The sequence below is a fragment of the Nerophis lumbriciformis genome, linkage group LG03, assembly GCF_033978685.3.
Source record: "Nerophis lumbriciformis linkage group LG03, RoL_Nlum_v2.1, whole genome shotgun sequence".
NCBI lineage: Eukaryota > Metazoa > Chordata > Actinopteri > Syngnathiformes > Syngnathidae > Nerophis > Nerophis lumbriciformis.
Window position 1 is genome coordinate 8,160,268 of NC_084550.2, and position 21,597 is coordinate 8,181,864.

The following is a 21,597-nucleotide window of genomic DNA, read 5'->3' on the forward strand; positions in this document are numbered from 1 at the left end:
AGCAAAATGCAGTAGCAAAGATTGGCCACAAGTGGGCCTCAGCAGTGCCTCAAGTAAAGAAAACCGAAAGAGCTTTTAGGAGGCCACTTAAGTACACTTTGTAAAAATCTATTGACAATAAAATAAACCTGTCTTGCAACAAGAAAATGCAAATAGAGTCTGTGCTGGAATTTAAAGGCTGTGACATGAAAATGCTTGTGCATGAACATTCGTCGGTCTCACCAATTGTCCTCTGCCTCTTGTCTGCAGCAGACATGTTGAAAACATCTGCTTGGGTGCCGGTGTCGGCCAGGTAGTACGTCTCAATGTCGATGGAGAACTTTTCCACAAAGGGACAGGTGTACCTGAAGGACAAGATGCATTTCGCATCACTCCTGATTCCAGGACGTAGTTATAGGCTTCGTCGGTACCTGCCCTCCATCATTCCATTAGCAACAGCTTCTCTCGTTTTAAGTGACAACGCTCTCTCGCTGCGGAGGATATAACGTGTGCCCGTCTGAGGCGCCTGCAGCCGAGCTGTCACTGCTTGAATAGACGCGTCAACAAGGCACTTGCAGTCTATCAAGTCCCTGACAGTACAGTCAAGGGCAGGCAGTCTCTTTTCGGCACCTGAACGTCTCAATCCAGCCCCACACAGTCTGGCATGCTCCCAAACCAGAGAGCCTGGGAGATCAGACGGCCTGGGAGTGTCTTCACAAATACTTTGACACCTGCTCTGATGTCTGAATTTACTAATCTACAAACCCCGTTTCCATATGAGTTGGGAAATTGTGTTGGATGTAAATATAAACGGAATACAATGATTTGCGAATCATTTTCAACCCATATTCAGTTGAATATGCTACAAAGACAACATATTTGATGTTCAAACTCATAAACATTTTTTTTTTTAGCAAATAATCATTAACTTTATAATTTGATGCCAGCAACACGTGACAAAGAAGTTGGGAAAGGTGGCAATAAATACTGATAAAGTTGAGGAATGCTCATCAAACACTTATTTGGAACATCCCACAGGTGAACAGGCTAATTGGGAACAGGTGGGTGCCATGATTGGGTATAAAAGTAGATTCCATGAAATGCTCAGTCTTTCACAAACAAGGATGGGGCGAGGGTCACCACTTTGTCAACAACAGTGTGAGCAATTTGTTGAACAGTTTCAGAAAAACCTTTCTCAACCAGCTATTGCAAGGAATTTAGGGATTTCACCATCTGCGGTCCGTAATATCATCAAAGGGTTCAGAGAATCTGGAGAAATCACTGCACGTAAGCAGCTAAGCCTGTGACCTTCGATCCCTCAGGCTGTACTGCATCATCAAGCGATATCAGTGTGAAAAGGATATCACCACATGGGCTCAGGAACACTTCAGAAACCCACTGTCAGTAACTACAGTTGGTCGCTACATCTGTAAGTGCAAGTTAAAACTCTCCTATGCAAGGCGAAAACCGTTTATCAACAACACCCAGAAACGCCGTCGGCTTTGCCGGGCCTGAGCTCATCTAAGATGGACTGATACAAAGTGGAAAAGTGTTCTGTGGTCAGACGAGTCCACATTTCAAATTGTTTTTGGAAACTGTGGACGTCGTGTCCTCCGGGCAAAGAGGAAAAGAACCATCCGGACTGTTCTAGGCGCAAAGTGGAAAAGCCAGCATCTGTGATGGTATGGGGGTGTATTAGTGCCCAAGACATGGGTAACTTACACATCTGTGAAGGCACCATTAATACTGAAAGGTACATACAGGTTTTGGAGCAACATATATTGCCATCCAAGCAACATTACTATGGACGCCCCTGCTTATTTCAGCAAGACAATGCCAAGCCACGTGTTAGATCAACGCTTCATAGTAAAAGAGTGCGGGTACTAGACTGGCCTGCCTGTAGTCCGGACCTGTGTCCCATTGAAAATGTGTGGCGCATTATGAAGACTAAAATACCACAACAGAGACCCCCGGACTGTTGAACAACTTAAGCTGTACATCAAGCAAGAATGGGAAAGAATTCCACCTGAGAAGCTTAAAAAATGTGTCTCCGCAGTTCCCAAACGTTTACTAAGTGTTGTTAAAAGGAAAGGCCATGTAACACAGTGGTGAACATGCCCTTTCCCAACTACTTTGGCACGTGTTGCAGCCATGAAATTCTAAGTTAATTATCATTTGCAAAAAAAACATAAAGTTTATGAGTTTGAACATCAAATATCTTGTCTTTGTAGTGCATTCAATTGAATATGGGTTGAAAAGGATTTGCAAATCATTGTATTCCGTTTATATTTACATCTAACACAATTTCCCAACTCATATGGAAACGGGGTTTGTACTTAAAAGCAGTACACAACCTAAAATGTATACGTATTGTCAAGGTATAATGTACAATAACTAAATCAACACTAGGGATGATGTTTGATAAGAAATTATCGAGTTCGAGCCCATTATCGAATCCTCTTTTCGAACCGGTTCCTTATCGATTCTTTCATCGAATCCAGATAGGTTGTTGTATATGGAAAAAATATATATATTTGGTTTAACAAAAGCTCACTTTTATTTAATTAAAAAAAATAAAAATAAAAATAAAAAAATTGACTGTTGTTACCACCCTAAAAAAATAAAATAAAATAAATAAATATTGACTGTCGTTACCCATGGTATGGTATTTATTTATTTTTTGTCATAAAAAAATACAATCATGTGTGCTTACGGACTGTATCCCTGCAGACTGTATTGATCTATATTGATATATAATGTAGGAACCAGAATATTAATAACAGAAAGAAACAACCCTTTTGTGCGACTGAGTGTCAATGAGTATAAATGGGGGAGGGAGGTTTGTAAGTGTATCTTGTGTTTTTATGTTGATTTAATTAAAAAAAAAATATATATATATATATATTTATTTTTATTTTACATTTCTTTTGCGGCCCGGTACTAATCGATCCACGGACCGGTACCGGGCCGCGGCCCGATGGTTGGGGACCACTGGTGTAGGCTACAAGATAACGTTAACGTTATCAGACACATATGCTTAGGTAACGTTAGTCTAGCTAACATTACTGCAATCCTGGATTGACATACGAGGTAACGTTATTTTAGCCTAAAGGCTACGAGTGAGCAGATATGGAAATTAACCGGCAACAGTTAACGTTAGCTACTCACCGCCACTATCACTGGAATTGGCGCTGCAGGTTGAAGAGGGGCGTGCTTCGTTGCTGCTTCTCCACGACACCTTTCTCTAACCTTCAGGTTATGTGCAGCCTGAACATGTTTCAACACGCTTGTTTTACTTTCCCCCCTTACATGAGAGCGAAGCCTGGCAATAATTGCAGATAGCAGTTTCCTCGTCGTATTTTTTTGTAAAATGAAGACATGCCTTGAGGCGTTTTTTCCGGTCCATTGTTGTTGCTGCTTTCTGTATCTGCCGCCTAATGACTGAGCTAGGTCTATTCCTGGGACGTGCCACAGGGCATTTCCTAGTAAAAAAAAAGGGATTCGAATAAAGAACCAACTCTTTTTCTTTACTATAGTGGCTTCGATAACGGGACCCGGTTCTCAAAAATTGATTCCAGTCCATGAAATCGGTTATTTTCTTATCGAACAACCGGGAGAACCGGTTTCGAACATCATCCCTAATCAACACAACTGATAAGCATTAAAGCTGCAAACACACAAAACGAAGTGTTACCTGTGGGGCTTACTAAAAACACTTATAAATCCTGCCATCAAAGCTAGACACACTTCCAAGTTGTTTAAAAAAAAACACTGAAAATAATTGTATAACATGCAACCTTTCAAGCCTAACAAGGTTGAACTTGAAGGCTTAAAACTGTGCCAGGGCTCACCGGGTGCGGGTGTAAGGGTAGGCGTTCCACGACTCCTCCTCAACCCTCAGCGCCGCTTTGGGCAAGATGGAGCGGAACCAGCTCGGAATGTGCATGCCAATGTGGTAAACCTTGTGGGTGTACTGGCCGCTTCCACCCGGTCCGTCCGTGTACGGTTTGTTTTTTAAGATTTCCACGCCGCTGCCTTCGCCAGAGCTCTCTTCCCTGCTCTTTTTCTGCAGAAAGAAGAACAAATAAAAATATATTCACTTTGAGGTGTGGTAATGTTTGATAAAATGAAGGATAAAGTATAAAAAAATATATACGTTTTATGATGCATGGATGATAATTTTAGGTGATAATGGACACATTTTTTATTTATTTAACCATCTGGGGACCCATCCACCTATTTTCTACCGCTTGTCCCTTTCGGGGTTGTGGGGGGACAACATTCACACACTAGGGACATTCCACTTAAACTCTTCAAAGCTAAACAGGACATAAAAGCCCTTAAGTTTTTGAAAGGCGTAACAACATTTTGGCTTCTTTTTTTTTTTTTATTATTAAAATTTCTCAACAAACTTCAGTCCTATACAAAAATATTAATTTGTTTTAAACTGCTGAACCTTTTGATCAAATAATGTCACAGGTTTAATATACTGAAATAACTCATTTTTTGCAAATATATCACACTATTTGATCAAAAGGCCTTCAAAGGGTTCAAATAAATAATTAAAGCATTACATGTTTAGGATTGAAGTTGATTGAGAGATATAAAAAAAAAAGTAAAAAAAGAAAAGAAAAATAATCCCAAATTTTTTTTGTGCTTTTGAAAAACTAAATACATTTTATCCATCCATCCATCCATCTTCTTCCGCTTATCCGAGGTCGGGTCGCGGGGGCAGCAGCCTAAGCAGGGAAGCCCAGACTTCCCTCTCCCCAGCCACTTCGTCCAGCTCTTCCTGTGGGACCCCGTTCCCAGGCCAGCCGGGAGACATAGTCTTTCCAACGTGTCCTGGGTCTTCCCCGCGGCCTCCTACCGGTCAGACGTGCCCTAAAAACCTCCCTAGGGAGGCGTTCGGGTGGCATCCTGACCAGATGCCCGAACCACCTCATCTGGCTCCTCTCGGTGTGGAGGAGCAGCGGCTTTACTTTGAGCTCCCCCCGGATGGCAGAGCTTCTCACCCTATCTCTAAGGGAGAGCCCCGCCACCCGGCGGAGGAAACTCATTTCGGCCGCTTGTACCCGTGATCTTGTCCTTTCGGTCATAACCCAAAGCTCATGACCATAGGTGAGGATGGGAACGTAGATCGACCGGTAAATTGAGAGCTTTGCCTTCCGGCTCAGCTCCTTCTTCACCACAACGGATCGATACAGCGTCCGCATTACTGAAGACGCCGCACCGATCCGCCTGTCGATCTCACAATCCACTCTTCCCTCACTCGTGAACAAGACTCCGAGGTACTTGAACTCCTCCACTTGGGGCAAGATCTCCTCCCCAACCCGGAGATGGCACTCCACCCTTTTCCGGGCGAGAACCATGGACTCGGACTTGGACATTTTATGTCCTGTTTAAATGGTTTAACTGTCATGATCCGTGGTTTGGATGATGTTTTTGTTATGTTCTGTTAGTTTTGGACTCCATAGTTCATGTTTTTGTGCACCCTTGTTTGTTTTAGTTACCCATCCATCCATCCATCCATTTTCTACCGCTTATTCCCTTCGGGGTCGCCATGGTTACTTATTATTTCCACCTGTCTCTGATTAGTGTTCGCCCGCTCACCTGCTGCCCGAACACTAATCAGAGGCATTATTTAAGCCTACCTTTGCCGGTCAGTCGGCCTGGCGTCATTGTTTGCTTCGCGCAACCTACTAGTAAGTCTTGTTTGTTTCATGCCACAATTTCGTGAGTGTTCCATGTCCATAGTTCTCTGTTTCCTGCGCTAAGCTTTTTCCTTAGCTTCAAGTGCGATCGGCACGTGTTTTCCTTCGACTAGTTTTCTGTTTTTGGTGCTTTTTTGACTTTTCAAGTATAAACCATGCTCCTACCTGCAAGTCCTGTCCGGAGTGATCCGTTTGCATCCCGGGGGAACAAACCTCGCAGCAAGCTGCAACCCCGCCGTGACAGTAACATTGATTATAAAATGTATTCGACAAAGATTTGTTATTGTCTACTGTTGCGCTTTGGACCAGTTGTTCCTCCCAGGGAATTCAAGTCACAAGTCGCTCCCAAGCTCTTTACGACACTTAAAGCTGAGTTGAAAAACCACCAGAGACAGAATAGGTATTTTGTAATATATTTGCAAAGCTTTGCAGATATACATTCACAGAGACAGCATAGAACATCCGGATCGCCCCGCTAAGATGGTCTGTCTTCCCGACCCAAAACCCTCTCCCCTCTTCCCTCTCTCTAGTCAAAACACATGCACATTATCTCTCTAGTCAATACACATTCCAAAGATCAAGGTTAACACACACAGTTTACTTGCAGAGAAACAGAAATTGAACAAATGGAAAAACACAAGCTGTTTTCAAATATGACTATGAAATAAAAGAAGTAACACTTAAATTCGGATATATGTAAATATCTGCCTCCGACACTACCTAATACAATTTTAATTGATGAATATTCATGTTTACATTTTTATTCCTTTAGTTATATAATTGGACTTTAATAACCCTAACACTAATAGATAAAACATACTTTTTGCACTGACTGTCATGTTTACAGAAAATCTTGCACTTTAAGTCAGTTGATTTATTTTTCACTATGGTTATATACTTTGTATAAAGTAAAACTATTTGTTTCTCATTAACAATTGTAGTACAATAATAGGTTTGAAAAATGAATTAAAATCAAGCAGTGGACTCAACGTCAAAATCAAAAGTATACAGAAGATAATGAACAATAAGCGTTTGACTGGTCGATTACCGTATTTTTCGGACTATAAGTCGCAGTTTTTTTCATAGTTTGGCCGGGGGTGCGACTTATACTCAGGAGCGACTTATGTGTGAAATTATTAACACGTTACCGTAAAATATCAAATAATATTATTTATCTCATTCACGTAAGAGACTAGACGTATAAGATTTCATGGGATTTAGCGATTAGGAGTGACAGATTGTTTGGTAAACGTATAGCATGTTCTATATGTTATAGTTATTTGAATGACTCTTACCATAATATGTTACGTTAACATACCAGTTGGTTATTTATGCCTCATATAACGTACACTTATTCAGCCTGTTGTTCACTATTCTTTATTTATTTTAAATTGCCTTTCAAATGTCTATTCTTGGTGTTGGCTTTTATCAAATACATTTCCCCCCAAAAATGCGACTTATACTCCAGTGTGACTTATATATGTTTTTTTCCTTCGTTATTATGCATTTTCGGCCGGTGCGACTTATACTCCGGAGCGATTTATACTCCGAAAAATACGGTAATCCAAAAATAATCGCTGACTTGTGGAACATTAAAATAATCATTAGTTGCAGCCCTAATTTGGGTATTTTCATATAACGGCCATATATTCTACACCTGTGAAAGAATTGGACATTGAAATTAAAAATATTAACATGGAGAAGGCATTCGACCGTGTCCCTCGGGAAGTCCTGTGGGGAGTGCTCAGAGAGTATGGGGTATCGGACTGTCTGATTTTGGCGGTCCGCTCCCTGTATGATCAGTGTCAGAGCTTGGTCCGCATTGCCGGCAGTAAGTCGGACACGTTTCCAGTGAGGGTTGGACTCCGCCAAGGCCGCCCTTTGTCACCCATTCTGTTCATAACTTTTATGGACAGAATTTCTAGGCGCAGTCAAGGCGTTGAGGGGATCTGGTTTGGTGGCTGCAGGATTAGGTCTCTGCTTTTTGCAGATGATGTGGTCCTGATGGCTTCATCTGGCCAGGATCTTCAGCTCTCGCTGGATCGGTTCGCAGCCGAGTGTGAAGCGACTGGGATGAGAATCAGCACCTCCAAGTCCGAGTCCATGGTTCTCGCCCGGAAAAGGGTGGAATGCCATCTTCAGGTTGGGGAGGAGACACTGCCCCAAGTGGAGGAGTTCAAGTACCTCGGAGTCTTGTTCACGAGTGAGGGAAGAGTGGATCGTGAGATCGACAGGCGGATCGGTGCGGCATCTTCAGTAATGCGGACGCTGTATCGATCCGTTGTGGTGAAGAAGGAGCTGAGCCGGAAGGCAAAGCTCTCAATTTACCGGTCGATCTACGTTCCCATCCTCACCTATGGTCATGAGCTTTGGGTTATGACCGAAAGGACAAGATCACGGGTACAAGCGGCCGAAATGAGTTTCCTCCGCCGGGTGGCAGGGCTCTCCCTTAGAGATAGGGTGAGAAGCTCTGTCATCCGGGGGGAGCTCAAAGTAAAGCCGCTGCTCCTCCACATCGAGAGGAGCCAGATGAGGTGGTTCGGGCATCTGGTCAGGATGCCACCCGATCGCCTCCCTCGGGAGGTGTTTAGGGCACGTCCGACCGGTAGGAGGCCACGGGGAAGACCCAGGACACGTTGGGAAGACTATGTCTCCCGGCTGGCCTGGGAACGCCTCGGGATCCCCCGGGAGGAGCTGGACGAAGTGGCTGGGGAGAGGGAAGTCTGGGCTTCCCTGCTTAGGCTGCTGCCCCCGCGACCCGACCTCGGATAAGCGGAAGAAGATGGATGGATGGATGGAAAAAAACATCTTAGTAAAAATATTGCATAATGGAGGAACACAAATAGTGCCAAAAATACATCAAAAACTTACTGAAAGGACAAAAAAGTCAGCCTTTATCCCGAGTGGTAAAATACTTTAATTTTTGGTTTGGCATATGCAGGGTCAAAAACTGTTGTAAAAGATTATATAATCCAGATTGCATGTACAATTTTACTCAGAATTGGTCTGCATTTGGATTAAACCTCCTTTTGTCTCTTAAACTTGTAAATGTAAGTGATGACATTATTTCAAAAGGTGTCAAGCCTTGATTGTCCTTAATCAGCTGCTCAACTAAAACACTTCCTGGAAGTCTTGACAGCCTAAAAGCCGCCACACCTTTTCCTTATTTGTATTCAAGGTGCTCATAGAGGTGGAGCCCTCGGGTGCAGTTGAGCACACCAATGGCAAGGTGACTCAAAACTGCGCACACACACACACATGCACGACACAAACAAGAAAGGACGGTATCAAAAACGGAACTTTGACAGTTGTAAGACCTTGAGCATAGTTCAAGTGCTGACAGATAGCAAAGAACGACAATCTGTAATCAAAACAGTAAAGACAAGCATTATCTCTTATCAGTCGTCGTCCAAAGTGGTCAAATATGCTAAACAAGGGACCGGCTGCTACTTTAGTACGTAGCAATTCTCAAACTGATTCCTGCAGTCAATTCAGAGAGCCATGCTATGAATCAATGGAGTCTGCAGGAGGAGGAGAACACCAAGCATCCAGTCCACCAGACCTCATTAACTCTGACGGATCATTTATTAGCCACTGGCTGGCTGCGCTCTCAACAACAACGTAGTCCACAAGACGTAACCCAGACGCCATGGCGACATATGCACCACCACCAATGTGCAGTACTGTATTTGATCCCTTGCTGCTTTTGTAAGATATGAACAGTCCACAATTTCAAAGCTAAGTTTATTGTAACAGATAGACAGATTCCTGAAAAACAACAATAAATAATTATTAATTAATTTGTATTTGATTAAAGGAAATACGTATTTGATTGCGCAATTTACGAACCCATCTGTTTGAGAACTTTTCGGATAAACTTTTAGATCGCGTAATATATTATTATTATTATTGGCGGTCACTCGAACGAGTATGACATACTTGCCAACCTTGAGACCTCCGATTTCGGGAGGTGGGGTAGGGGCGTGTTTGGGGGCGTGGCTAAGAGGGGAGGAGTATATTTACAGCTAGAATTCAGCAAGTCAAGTATTTCATATATATATATATATAAATAAGAAATACTTGACTTTCAGTGAATTCTAGCTATAAATATATATTTATTTTATTTTATATATATATATATATATATATATGTATATATATATAAATACTTGAATTTCAGTGTTCATTTATTTACACATATACTTGTTGAGTTAAGGGTTGAATTGTCCATCCTTGTTCTATTCTCTGTCACTATTTTTCTAACCATGCTGAACACCCTCTCTGATGATGCATTGCTGTGTGGCACGCACAAAAGTGCTTTCATCAAATGCACCAGATGGCATTATTGTCCTGTTTAAGAGTGTCACAACATTGCTGTTTAAGGCAGACCAAAACGTGACTGCTGTTGTTGTGTGTGTTGTTACCGCGCTTGGAGGACGTTAATGAAACCGCCTAACAATAAACCCACATAAGGAACCAAGAACTCGCCCTCGATCATTCTACAGTTATAACGTCATTGGGCAGGCACACCGTTTATATTGTGGGAAATGCGGACCTGAGTCCGCCTGAATTTCGGGAGATTTTCGGGAGATAATTTGTCCCGGGAGGTTTTCAGGAGAGGCGCTGAATTTCGGGAGTCTCCCGGAAAATCCGGGAGGGTTGGCAAGTATGGAGTATGACGATCCTCCTGGTAGGGGTGTTTCCCTTTATGGTGGATGCCTGTGCGTGACTTTGTTTTACGTGGGGAGACTGGTACACGTACAGTCACCACACGATCCTTGACAGAATCGGGTCAGGGTCCAGTGGCATGGAGTGCAAGACGACTGGGGACCCTTTTCTGCTGCAGCCTTCTTCCGCCATCGCAGCCGTTGTGGTAGTTCTTTAATCTACCGTCTTCCGCCTGCTCCGCCGTTGAGGTCTTCACCGTATCCCTGGCTAGGGGGCAGTCAGGTACTAGGCCTTTGCCAAGGGCCGCCTGGGGTAACAGTAGTAAAGGGGTTAACCTCCTACTGCCCCAAAACCCCATAGAGGAGCCTCCACTGCCGGATGCACTTTAACATCATGCCCAGGACACATCGCGTAATATATGCCTCTGTGTGCAAACCATGTCTCTGTTTACGAATGCTTCATTCATTCATTTTGTGTCCCACTGTCAGCCATTTTTTGTTTGCTTGTATTGAAGAAATTAAGAAAACTGACTTCGAACTTCAGCAAGTTTTTAATTGCGATGAGAATGGACTTTCCTGGAAAAATATACCAAAGCAGACTAATTATACAGCGGAGAAGAAGACTACCTCTCGTTCAGCGCATCCTCTTTCAAGAGCACACACACGCACTGAGCCTAGTCTATAAAATCCACTACACCTCCCCTGATACCGAAGTACATGTCAAACTACTTCCATAACGTAAATGACCGCCATAACCACAACACCAGGGGGAGCTCCACTAACCACGTTAAACCCAGATTCCGATCTAACCAAGGTCTAAACTCATTCTCCTTCTGTGCCACATGAATATGGAATGCACTCCCAACAGGTGTAAAAGAAAGTGCATCTCTATCCTCCTTCAAAACCGCACTAAAAAAACACCTCCAGTCAACTTCAACCCTTGACTAACACCCTCCCCCTTCCACATCCCACCTACCCGGATTGTAAATAACCAAATGTAAATAATCAAATGTATTTCTAATGTATATACTTGTTCTTATGCTATCTGAACTAGGGATGTCCCGATCCGATATTTGGATCGGATCGGCCGCCGATATTTGCAAAAAAATGCGTATCGGCAAGGCATGGGAAAATGCCGATACAGATCCAGTTTAAAAAAAAACTCCGGTCCGTGTTTTCCAACGCACCGATTTAAATAATACATTCCACTTTTCTGCTGCTCCCTAATTTCCGTTCCGCATTTTCCAGCACACCTTCAACACATCCACAGGTATGTGGATTCTCATGCAGTTGCTTTTAGCTGCTGGCATTACACGACAGGCTCTTCTCACTCTTTCCTGTGTCTCCCTCTTACAGACAGCGAGCGCACCTTCTTACACACGTGACATACTGTCACGTCATACGTCACATACGTATACGCCCTCTCCCAGCAGAGAGCGAGGTAGCAGCATGGCTAACGTTAGCTGTGATGCTAGCTGTGATGCTAGCGCAGCCGCTAAGGTGCGCGCCTGCTCTAGCGTCCTCTGCGCACGGCAAATCTATGCCACGCACAAAATCAAATAAAAAAATAAGCGCATAACAATTTTCGACACACGGACACGACAGAAAAAACAGTTTTCGTCATCATTGTTCAAATATTATAACGTCTGTCGAGACGCTTATGTCCTTTCGGTGCCACACGCCCACACCATCAAAATGGCGAGACAAAAATTTCCAGATCAACACTGTATGAAAAAATTAGTGATTTTTTTAGTTGTGATTTCCTTCTCTGCATGAAAGTTTAAAAGTAGCATATATTAATGCAGTATGAAGAAGAATGTTTTGCAATGCAAGCCTTGAAAGAAAATGTTGAAAATCAAGACTACATTTCCTGCAAATGGATGCATTTCTACCCTATATTTTAACTTTAGATTTATTCTCATATCAAACTCTTTTGGCTATCTTTTTGACACTTACATCCGGCGCCCCCCTCCACACCCTGGATTATAAATAATGTAACTAATTCAATGTGATTATCTTGTGTGATGACTGTATTATGATGATAGTATATATATCTGATAGTATATATCTGTATCATGAATCAATTTAAGTGGACCCCGACTTAAACAAGTTGAAAAACTTATTGGGGTGTTACCATTTAGTGGTCAATTGTACGGAATATGTACTTCACTGTGCAACCTACTAATAAAAGTCTCAATCAATCAATCAAAACACATAGAATCATCATACTGCTGTTAATATATGCATCAAGTGTTGATTCAAGGCTAAGGCAAAATATCGAGATATATATCGTGTATCGCAATATGGCCTTAAAATATCGCAATATTAAAAAAAGGCCATATCGCCCAGCCCTTGTTTCAATGATGCCATTTCTGTTTGTCATGTATAATTTTGTCTATTTTGTGTTTATCCTTGAATAAACAGGCCAGTTTCTTGTTACCAACCATTGTGTATTATTCAAACTCCCCTAATTCAGATGGCTAGTTGTTATCAAGAGTACTAAAACCCTTTTCAACATGATTCTGACAACTAAGTAGGCTAAATAACTTTAAACTTTAATACATGCTCGGATAGGCCATTATCGGTCAGTATCGGTATCGGATCGGAAGTGCAAAAACAATATCGGTATCGGATCGGAAGTGCAAAAACCTGGATCGGGACATCCCTAATCTGAACTCACTATGTTCTCTGCTTGCTGTACATATCCTACCAAGTCAGACCTACACTGTTTCAATTCCCATTTCTCTGATGATGCAATTGTTGATGACTGAAGTGCTGATATCAACCAAACCCTCCTCATCCCACTCCCCGGATTGTAAATAATGTGAATAATTCAATGTATATACTCTGATGATAGTAATAATAATAATAATAATGGATTAGATTTATATAGCGCTTTTCTAGGCACTCAAAGCGCTTCACAGAGAAGTGAGAACCCATCATTCATTTTTACAACTCATTCATTCATCATTCATTCACCGGTGTGAGCGGCACCGGGGGCAAGGGTGAAGTGTCCTGCCCAAGAGCAGGTTTCTGGCACGGCCGCTCTACCCACTACGCCATACCGCCCCATGATGATGATGATTGACTTGTGTGATGACTGTATTATGATGATAGTATATATTTGTACCATGAATTATTTTACGTGGACGCCGACTTAAACAAGTTGAAAAACTTATTCGGGTCTTACCATTTAGTGGTCAATTGTACGGAATATGTACTGTACTGTGCAATCTACTAATAAACGTTTCAATCAATCAATCAATCAATCCCCCGGCCACTCCCATCTCCCCCTCTGTCTGCTCTTTTGTACTGTAAGTAAAAACTTTACTTTTTTTCATGTTTATTATTGTTGCAATGTGGTTGGTAAAGTTAGGAATTTCTGTGATTTCTAATCATTTGTGAGGGCACCAAAAGGACTTCTGTGTGTGTACGTGTGTTGGCAAAGCAGAGCATAAAGCACAGTTCAGCTTGAGACAGTTCATTCATCACCTCCTTGTTATGTTTGATATGCAGTAATGTACAGCACTTTATATTGTGTACAAACTTTAACTAAAATATGGACTTTTGTGGAACCTGAGACCCCATTATTTAAATTTACATTTTTTCTTATGAAATAATTTGCTTCACCAAACAAACTTTTCGATTTATGAACCCTGTTCAAGCGAACCATTTTTTTCAGGTTAAGTACAGCATTGAAAAGTGTATTATAGTTGGTCAAAAGGGTTGCAAACATCTTAAGGGGTTTTGCTACGCTCCTTTTTAGATTCTCTCTAAACTGTGAAAGCTTTGAGACTGTTGCTTTGAAACTCAAAGTTTCAACGTATTCCAAAGATCTTGAATGGGATTAAGATCTGTAGACTGTCTCGGCAACTCCAAAATCTTAACTTTTGAGCAACTCCTTTGTTGCTTTGGTTGTATGCAACAATTGATTGTTAGGTTGTTCTGCTTTCAGTCCTAAATGTTTGGGCCGATAGTCGTCTCTTTCTCATTAAGCTTCCTACTGATTGTAGCCCACTCCAGTCTTGTGCAGGTCCACAATTCTAAGATTTGTAGACTGGCTAGGCGACTCCAGAATATTAATTATTTTGAGCCACTCCTTTGTTGCTTTGGTTGAATGTAACAATTGACTGTCAGGATGTATTAATTCCATTCATTAATGTTTGTGACATTAGTGGTCTCTTTTTCACAAAGCTTCTTACTTATTGTAACCCATTCCAGTCTTATGCAAGTCTACAGTACAACCCTAAGGTTCCATTGACAGATATTTGGTCTTGCCAAGGGGTGGAGATGTATAAACAAAGGAGGCTGTTTTTGTAGCTCATGTCTTTTATCCACATAACCAGTTTAACTTTAGAGTACATTCCTAAAGAGACAGGGCTAAAGTTTGTTCTTCATGGACAGATAAGTAGGGATGTTCTGATGTATGTTGCCGATTCAAATACCGATCATCGATAAGTGAGAACAGTCGATTCCAATACCGATCATCCATGAGTGAGATCGGCGGATACCAATACCCATTCCAATCACATGTATTAACTGTAAATGTTTCAATGTATTCATGATTTACGTCATGCTCTCCTGTTTGATGACAAAATTATTCTATTCTATGGTGAGTGATATTGACAGTTTAACAATATACAGCAAGCACAATGTTTTAACTTGTTCTTTATACTATTGTATGACATACACTTGTTTAAGAAAAACTTACCGGTAGTCAGAATTACACAATAACTAAACAAACACTACTATCTACTACTCATTGAAATATGTTTCTGTGTCCACTTATTCTCTGAATTTGTAAACATTAACAAATAAAATTGTTTTTTTAAATTGTGAAAATAAAAACATAGATCTAATCATTCTAGTAATGATCATCAATTGATATTACCCTTGGTGTCGACAAAAACCACCAATTTATTGATCGATTTGCCCTCTAACTGTGACAATGCTGACACACCAACAGTTGCTGTTATATTAAGTTAAAGTTAAAGTACCAATGATTGTCCTCTGCATTTGACCCATCCCTTTGTTCACCCCCTGGGAGGTGAGGGGAGCAGTGGGCAGCAGCGGTGGCCGCGCCCGGGAATCATTTTTGGTGATTTAACCCCCAATTCAAACCCTTGAATTGCAAGCAGGGAGGTAATGGGTCCCATTTTTATAGTTTTTGGTATGACTCGGCCGGGGTTTGAACTCACAACCTACCGATCTCAGGGCGGACGCTCTAACCACTAGGCCACTGAGTAGGTTGTTATTATATAGGTATTATTGTCTCTCGAGACTCTTATTAATCTACCTACTCATTTACTAAAATAATAGCTACTTCCGCTCTGATTCAACATGGTTCTATCGACACTTCTTAAACTTTACTAAGCACTTATTTCTTCTGTCGTTTCTCGCTGGCTTAGCGATTAGCATGCATGCTCCTGCTTTCTCTAGGAGTATAACATGTTTAGTTTCGTCCTCCAGTATAATGATACTTGTTAATGATACTTAAGAAACTAAGAAATGCAGTTTATTTGCCTTAATTGAGGCGGTTATTAACTTAGGGAAGCAGCTCAACACTGTATAGAGATACACAATTAGCTGCTGGCTTGTCAGCTGGGGGACTAAATTAATGCAAATTAGCCAGGAGGGATCTGTGTTTCTAATCGGCATTGAAAAGCATTCATTGTCAATGACGATCACAAAATTGATCGAACAGCATATAAGCAATGTTTACGCTAGTCAAGGATCCTAGTCTATATCAGTGGTCCCCAACCTTTTTTGCACCACGGACCGGTTTATTGTAGGCAAGTAAATTTCAGGGACCGGCTTTCCACTTGTGCCAGATAAATACAGCAAAAATAAGTGCATGAAAAATACAACCCACTATAAGGCTGAATTAGTGGGAGACTGGTGCTTGTTTCTTTGCAATGAGATGCAGATGGAAATCAGACTTTGGCTAAAATCTGTCACATTAATTATTTTACATGTTCATTAATGTGCATTGTATCATGGCACAAAGTTAGAACAAATATAACAAATGGCAACTTCCTATGATGAGTTTTATTGGGGTTAGGGTTAGGGTTAACCCTATAAACAAGCTTATTGGTGTGTCTAATGCAGTGTTTTTCAACCTTTTTTGAGTCCAGGCACATTTTTTGCGTTGAAAAAAATCCGGAGGCACACCACCAGCAGAAATCATTAAAAAACAAAACTCAGTTGACAGTAAAAAGTCGTTGGATATGACTTTAAACCACAACCAAGCATGCATCACTATAGCTCTTGTCTCAAAGTAGGTGTACTGTCACCACCTGTCACATCACACCCTGACTTATTTGGAGTTTTTTGCTGTTTTCTTGTGTGTAGTGTTTCACTTCTTGTCTTGCGCTCCTACTTTGGTGGCTTTTTCTCTTTTTTTGGTATTTTCCTGTAGCAGTTTCATGTCTTCCTTTGAGTGATATTTCCCGCATCTACTTTGTTTTAGCAATCAAGAATATTTCAGTTGTTTGCATCCTTCCTTGTGGGGACATTGTTGATTGTCATGTCATGTTCGGATGTCGCAGTCTTTGCTCCATAGTAAGTCTTTGCTGTCGTCCAGCATTCTCTTTTTGTTTACTTTGTAGCCAGTTCAGTTGTAGTTTCGTTCTGCATAGCCTTCCCTAAGCTTCAATGCCTTTTCTTAGGGGCACTCACCTTTTGTTTATTTTTGGTTTAAGCATTAGGCACAATTTTACCTGCACCATGCCTCATGCTGTTTCCGACACCTACAAAGCAATTAGCACCGGCTGCCACCTACTTACTCTGCCGAGCTCTAGACAACACCGACACTCAACAACAACACAACATTTTTTTTTTTTTTTTACAATTACTGGTTTGCAAAAAAATATTTTTAACCCAAATAGGTGAAATTAGATAATCTCCCACGGCACACCAGACTGTATCTCGTGGCACACTAGTGCTGGTCTAACACTGGTCTAGTGGGACAGGCGAAAGTTAAGTGGGAGAAAATGCAGTCGTTTATAAATGATTTAATGTTTCTCTGCGGCCCGGTAGCAAATGCGTCACGGACCGGTACCGGTCCCCGGACCGGTGGTTGGGGACCACTGCTCTATACGATAGGAGTCCTTATGCGCCTTATGTAGTTGTGCTTTAATGCACAACATTGATGTTAGTCATTTGTTAAAGGGGAACATTATCACAATTTCAGAAGGGTTAAAACCATTAAAAATCAGTTCCCAGTGGCTTATTTTATTTTTCGAAGTTTTTTTCAAAATTTTACCCATCACGCAATATCCCTAAAAAAAGCTTCAAAGTGCCTGATTTTAACCATCGTTATATACACCCGTCCATTTTCCTGTGACGTCACATAGTGATGCCAACACAAACAAACATGGCGCATAGAACAGCGAGCTATAGCGACATTAGCTCGGATTCAGACTCGGATTTCAGCGGCTTAAGCGATTCAACAGATTACGCATGTATTGAAACGGATGGTTGTAGTGTGGAGGCAGGTAGTGAAAACGAAATTGAAGAATAAACTGAAGCTATCGAGCCATATCGGTTTGAACCGTATGCAAGCGAAACCGACGAAAACGACACGACAGCCAGCGACACGGGAGAAAGCGAGGACGAATTCGGCGATCGCCTTCTAACCAACGATTGGTATGTGTTTGTTTGGCATTAAAGGAAACTAACAACTATGAACTAGGTTTACAGCATATGAAATACATTTGGCAACAACATGCACTTTGAGAATGCAGACAGCCCAATGTTCATCAATTAATATATTCTGTAGACATACCCTCATCCGCTATCTTTTCCTGAAAGCTGATCTGTCCAGTTTTGGAGTTGATGTCAGCAGGCCAGGGAAGCTAGTGTCGATATTCTTCTCTTGATCATCTTCGGTGGCATAAGGGACGGTGTGAGCCAAGACATCCAGGGGGTTTAGCTCGCTCGTCAGCGGGAACAAACTGCAGCCATTGCTTGCCGTGCTACCGAGATCCTTCGTCCCTGAATTGCTCACACACTCCGGCAGATTCAATGGGGGTCTGGCGGCAGATTTCTTTGACTTTATCGTTGGAAATGCATCTGCTTTGAGTGTCGCAGGATATCCACACATTCTTGCCATCTCTGTCGTAGCATAGCTTTCGTCGGTAAAGTGTGCGGAACAAACGTCCAATTTCTTGCCACTTTCGCATCTTTGGGCCACTGGTGCAACTTGAATCCGTCCCTGTTCGTGTTGTTACACCCTCCGACAACACACCGACGAGGCATGATGTCTCCAAGTTACGGAAAACAGTCGAAAAAACAGAAAATAACAGAGCTGATTTGACTCGGTGTTTGTAATGTGTTTGAAAAAATGGCGGATTGCTTCCCGATGTCCGAGAGCGAATAATAGAAAGGCGTTTAATTCGCCAAAATTCACACATTTAGAGTTCGGAAATCGGTTAAAAAAATATATGGTCTTTTTTCTGCAACATCAAGGTATATATTGACGCTTACATAGGTCTGGTGATAATGTTCCCCTTTAAGTTAAACATGTGAAGGTGTGACATAGAACTATTTAGTTGAATAGCATTACATGAGTGCTTCCATAGTACCATAAATCCTGTGTCATATTGCACATTTTCGCTAAATCATCATGTCACCACTAACTAATCGCCGTCATCGTGAAAGGCTGCTGTATGTGTTAGAATCCGACTTCTCCAACAGGATGGGAGTCACATCCTGTTTGTTTTTTTCCATTTTTTTTTTTTTTCCTCCTCCTGGCGTCAAGTTAGTTCACAGAGTTATCTGATTGAGATGCAGCTTTTCACTTCTCTCCGCAGACACAGTCGTCAGAACGCCACGGATGCGCGCGAGGGAACGAGACGCCACCATATTTCATTTCTCACACATCCCTTGCGCATGAAAATCCCAATGCGGCGATGATGAATAGGAAATGAGTTGTCGAAAGAGGACCGGAGACATTGTGAGGGGAAGCAAACAGGGAGCGGAGAATGCACGGCCAGGCCTGCGTATACGCTTCATCTATACACTGACGACGGCTCGCAGGAAGGCGAGGAGGCCTTAAATGCTGCAGTTGCCCTGGTAACCAGGCAGCAATGGAGTGAGGGAATCTACAGGCACCAGCTCAACCCAGAATGCAGAACTTTTCTCTCCTCTCTTCGTCGTCCATTTCCTCCCTTCATTTAACCCCTCCTGACCGCCAACACACTGCTGCTGATGTCACGGTTGCCATGGAGACCGAAACCTCACAGCAATGAGGCGATGCAGCAAGGGTGAGGTCAGGGGGAAAGGTAACTACGGGCCACTCATGTAAGAACTCCCCTTCTATGCATGCACTACAGTAGGAAATAATATAGAAGTGTATGGGGCTGTAGATATTGTGTGGTGCAACACGAGTTAAGGGAAAAAAATGTCTGAATACTTTGGGGCATGAGCCGCTGAGTCACGTTCCCAAACATCTACAGCTCAAAGCGGATTATCTCACGAAACACTGATGACAAACAGCCATACGAAATAATGCGGTATAGTAAAACCTTTTAAGTTGAATGAATCCGAAGTTAGTAAACGCAACGTGACTTGTGGTCACGCGAGACTTCGGCACTACCAGTCAGACGTCACCGTGACCTCAGTTCAGTTTGCTGGCATGTCTTCACAAGCATTTTGACCACATCCCATGGGAGGTGCTACAAATACCATTATGGAACAAAATGAGGGCACTCATTTATATTATCACAAATCATAAGAAGGGCTACTGTTAGAATAATTCTTTCTAATTTATCACAAAAAACTTTGTGTTGAAATGAGTTCCAGGCAAAAGGACAGGGGCTGTCTTTGAGGCCTATCAAGAGTAAGGCTCGTAAAACTCCACTGTGTAAGGAGGGAGAGCCACATGACGGGTTTTCTGTTTTCTCTCATGTATGGTAATCAACAGAAGGATGTTGTTCTGGCCCAAGGACTTCAAAGCAGAGAGATAACAGGATCTGCCCAATTTCCAGACAAACTCTTTTTGAAGTATTTGACGAACTCTTTTTGAACTATTTTATGGAACTCTTTTTGAACTATTTTACGACCTCTTCTTTTGAACAATTCTGTAACCAAAGGCAAGGCTGTTTACGACCCACTTCCCTCTGGAAGTGGAAGCGGTGGTCAGGTGGGAGGAGAAAGTCAAATAAAGAAGGAGTGCAATCTTGTGGCAGAGCGTGCTGGAGATTGTAGACCAGGGGTGCTCATTACGTCGATCGCGAGCTACCGGTCGATATCGGAGGGTGTGTCAGTCGATCACCAGCCAGGCATTAAAAAAATAGTCCTAAAAATGAGCGATCATAAATCTTCACTATGACGTCACTTTCGTCACTTGATTGGCATTCACGGCACCCGAGGGTCTTCTGAGATGACGCTGGCTGCTGCCAGCTCATTAAAATTACCGACTGGAAGGCGAGAAACACTTTATTTCAACAGACTCTGGCGCCGTACCTGTCGTCAAAACTCCAAAGACCGACTGCACAGTTACGCTAGCAAAACAAGAGTCTCAGAAAGCTGGCGTGCACAAGCTAGCAAGCTACGGAGTTTGCCGACAATGTATTTCTTGTAAAGTGTATACAAAGGAGTACGGAAGCTGGACAAATAAGATGCCAAAAACCAACCACTTTCATGTGGTATTGGACAGAAAGGAGGACTTTTTTCTCCTCCATTCGAAAATGCGGACATTATCAGCACCACTGTCTGATTCCAATCAATGCAAGTCATCAGAATCAGGTAATACACCAACTTATATTCTTGTCTTCATGAAAGAAAGGAATCTATATGTGTTAAACATGCTTGTATTATCTTTAACCACCTTTAACTTGTTAACAATATTAACTATATGTGTTAAACATGCTTGTATTATCTTTAAACACCTTTAACTTATTAACAATATTAACTATATGTGTTAAACATGCTTGTATTATCTTTAAACACCTTTAACTTATTAACAATATTAACTATATGTGTTAAACATGCTTGTATTATCTTTAAACACCTTTAACTTATTAACAATATTAACTATATGTGTTAAACATGCTTGTATTATCATTAAACACCTTTAACTTGTAAACAATATTAACTATATGTGTTAAACATGCTTGTATTATCATTAAACACCTTTAACTTGTTAACAATATTAACTATATGTGTTAAACATACTTGTATTATCATTAAACACCTTTAATTTATTAACAATATTAACTATATGTATTAAACAT

The 21,597-nt window shown here is 41.7% G+C and overlaps 1 protein-coding gene across 6 annotated transcripts in view; it reads right to left on the reverse strand.

The window, feature by feature from the left end:
• LOC133578435 (membrane-associated phosphatidylinositol transfer protein 2-like) overlaps positions 1–21,597 on the reverse strand; it is a 187,777-nt gene that overhangs the window by 87,258 nt on the left and 78,922 nt on the right. For all 6 annotated transcript variants that reach the window (XM_061932881.2, XM_061932887.2, XM_061932888.2 and 3 more), the window contains 2 exons: positions 3,831–4,045; positions 223–344 (listed from right to left, as the gene is read on the reverse strand). In XM_061932881.2, coding sequence (XP_061788865.1) covers positions 223–344; positions 3,831–4,045 — 337 coding nt within the window. The remainder of the gene's footprint in view (positions 1–222; positions 345–3,830; positions 4,046–21,597) is intronic.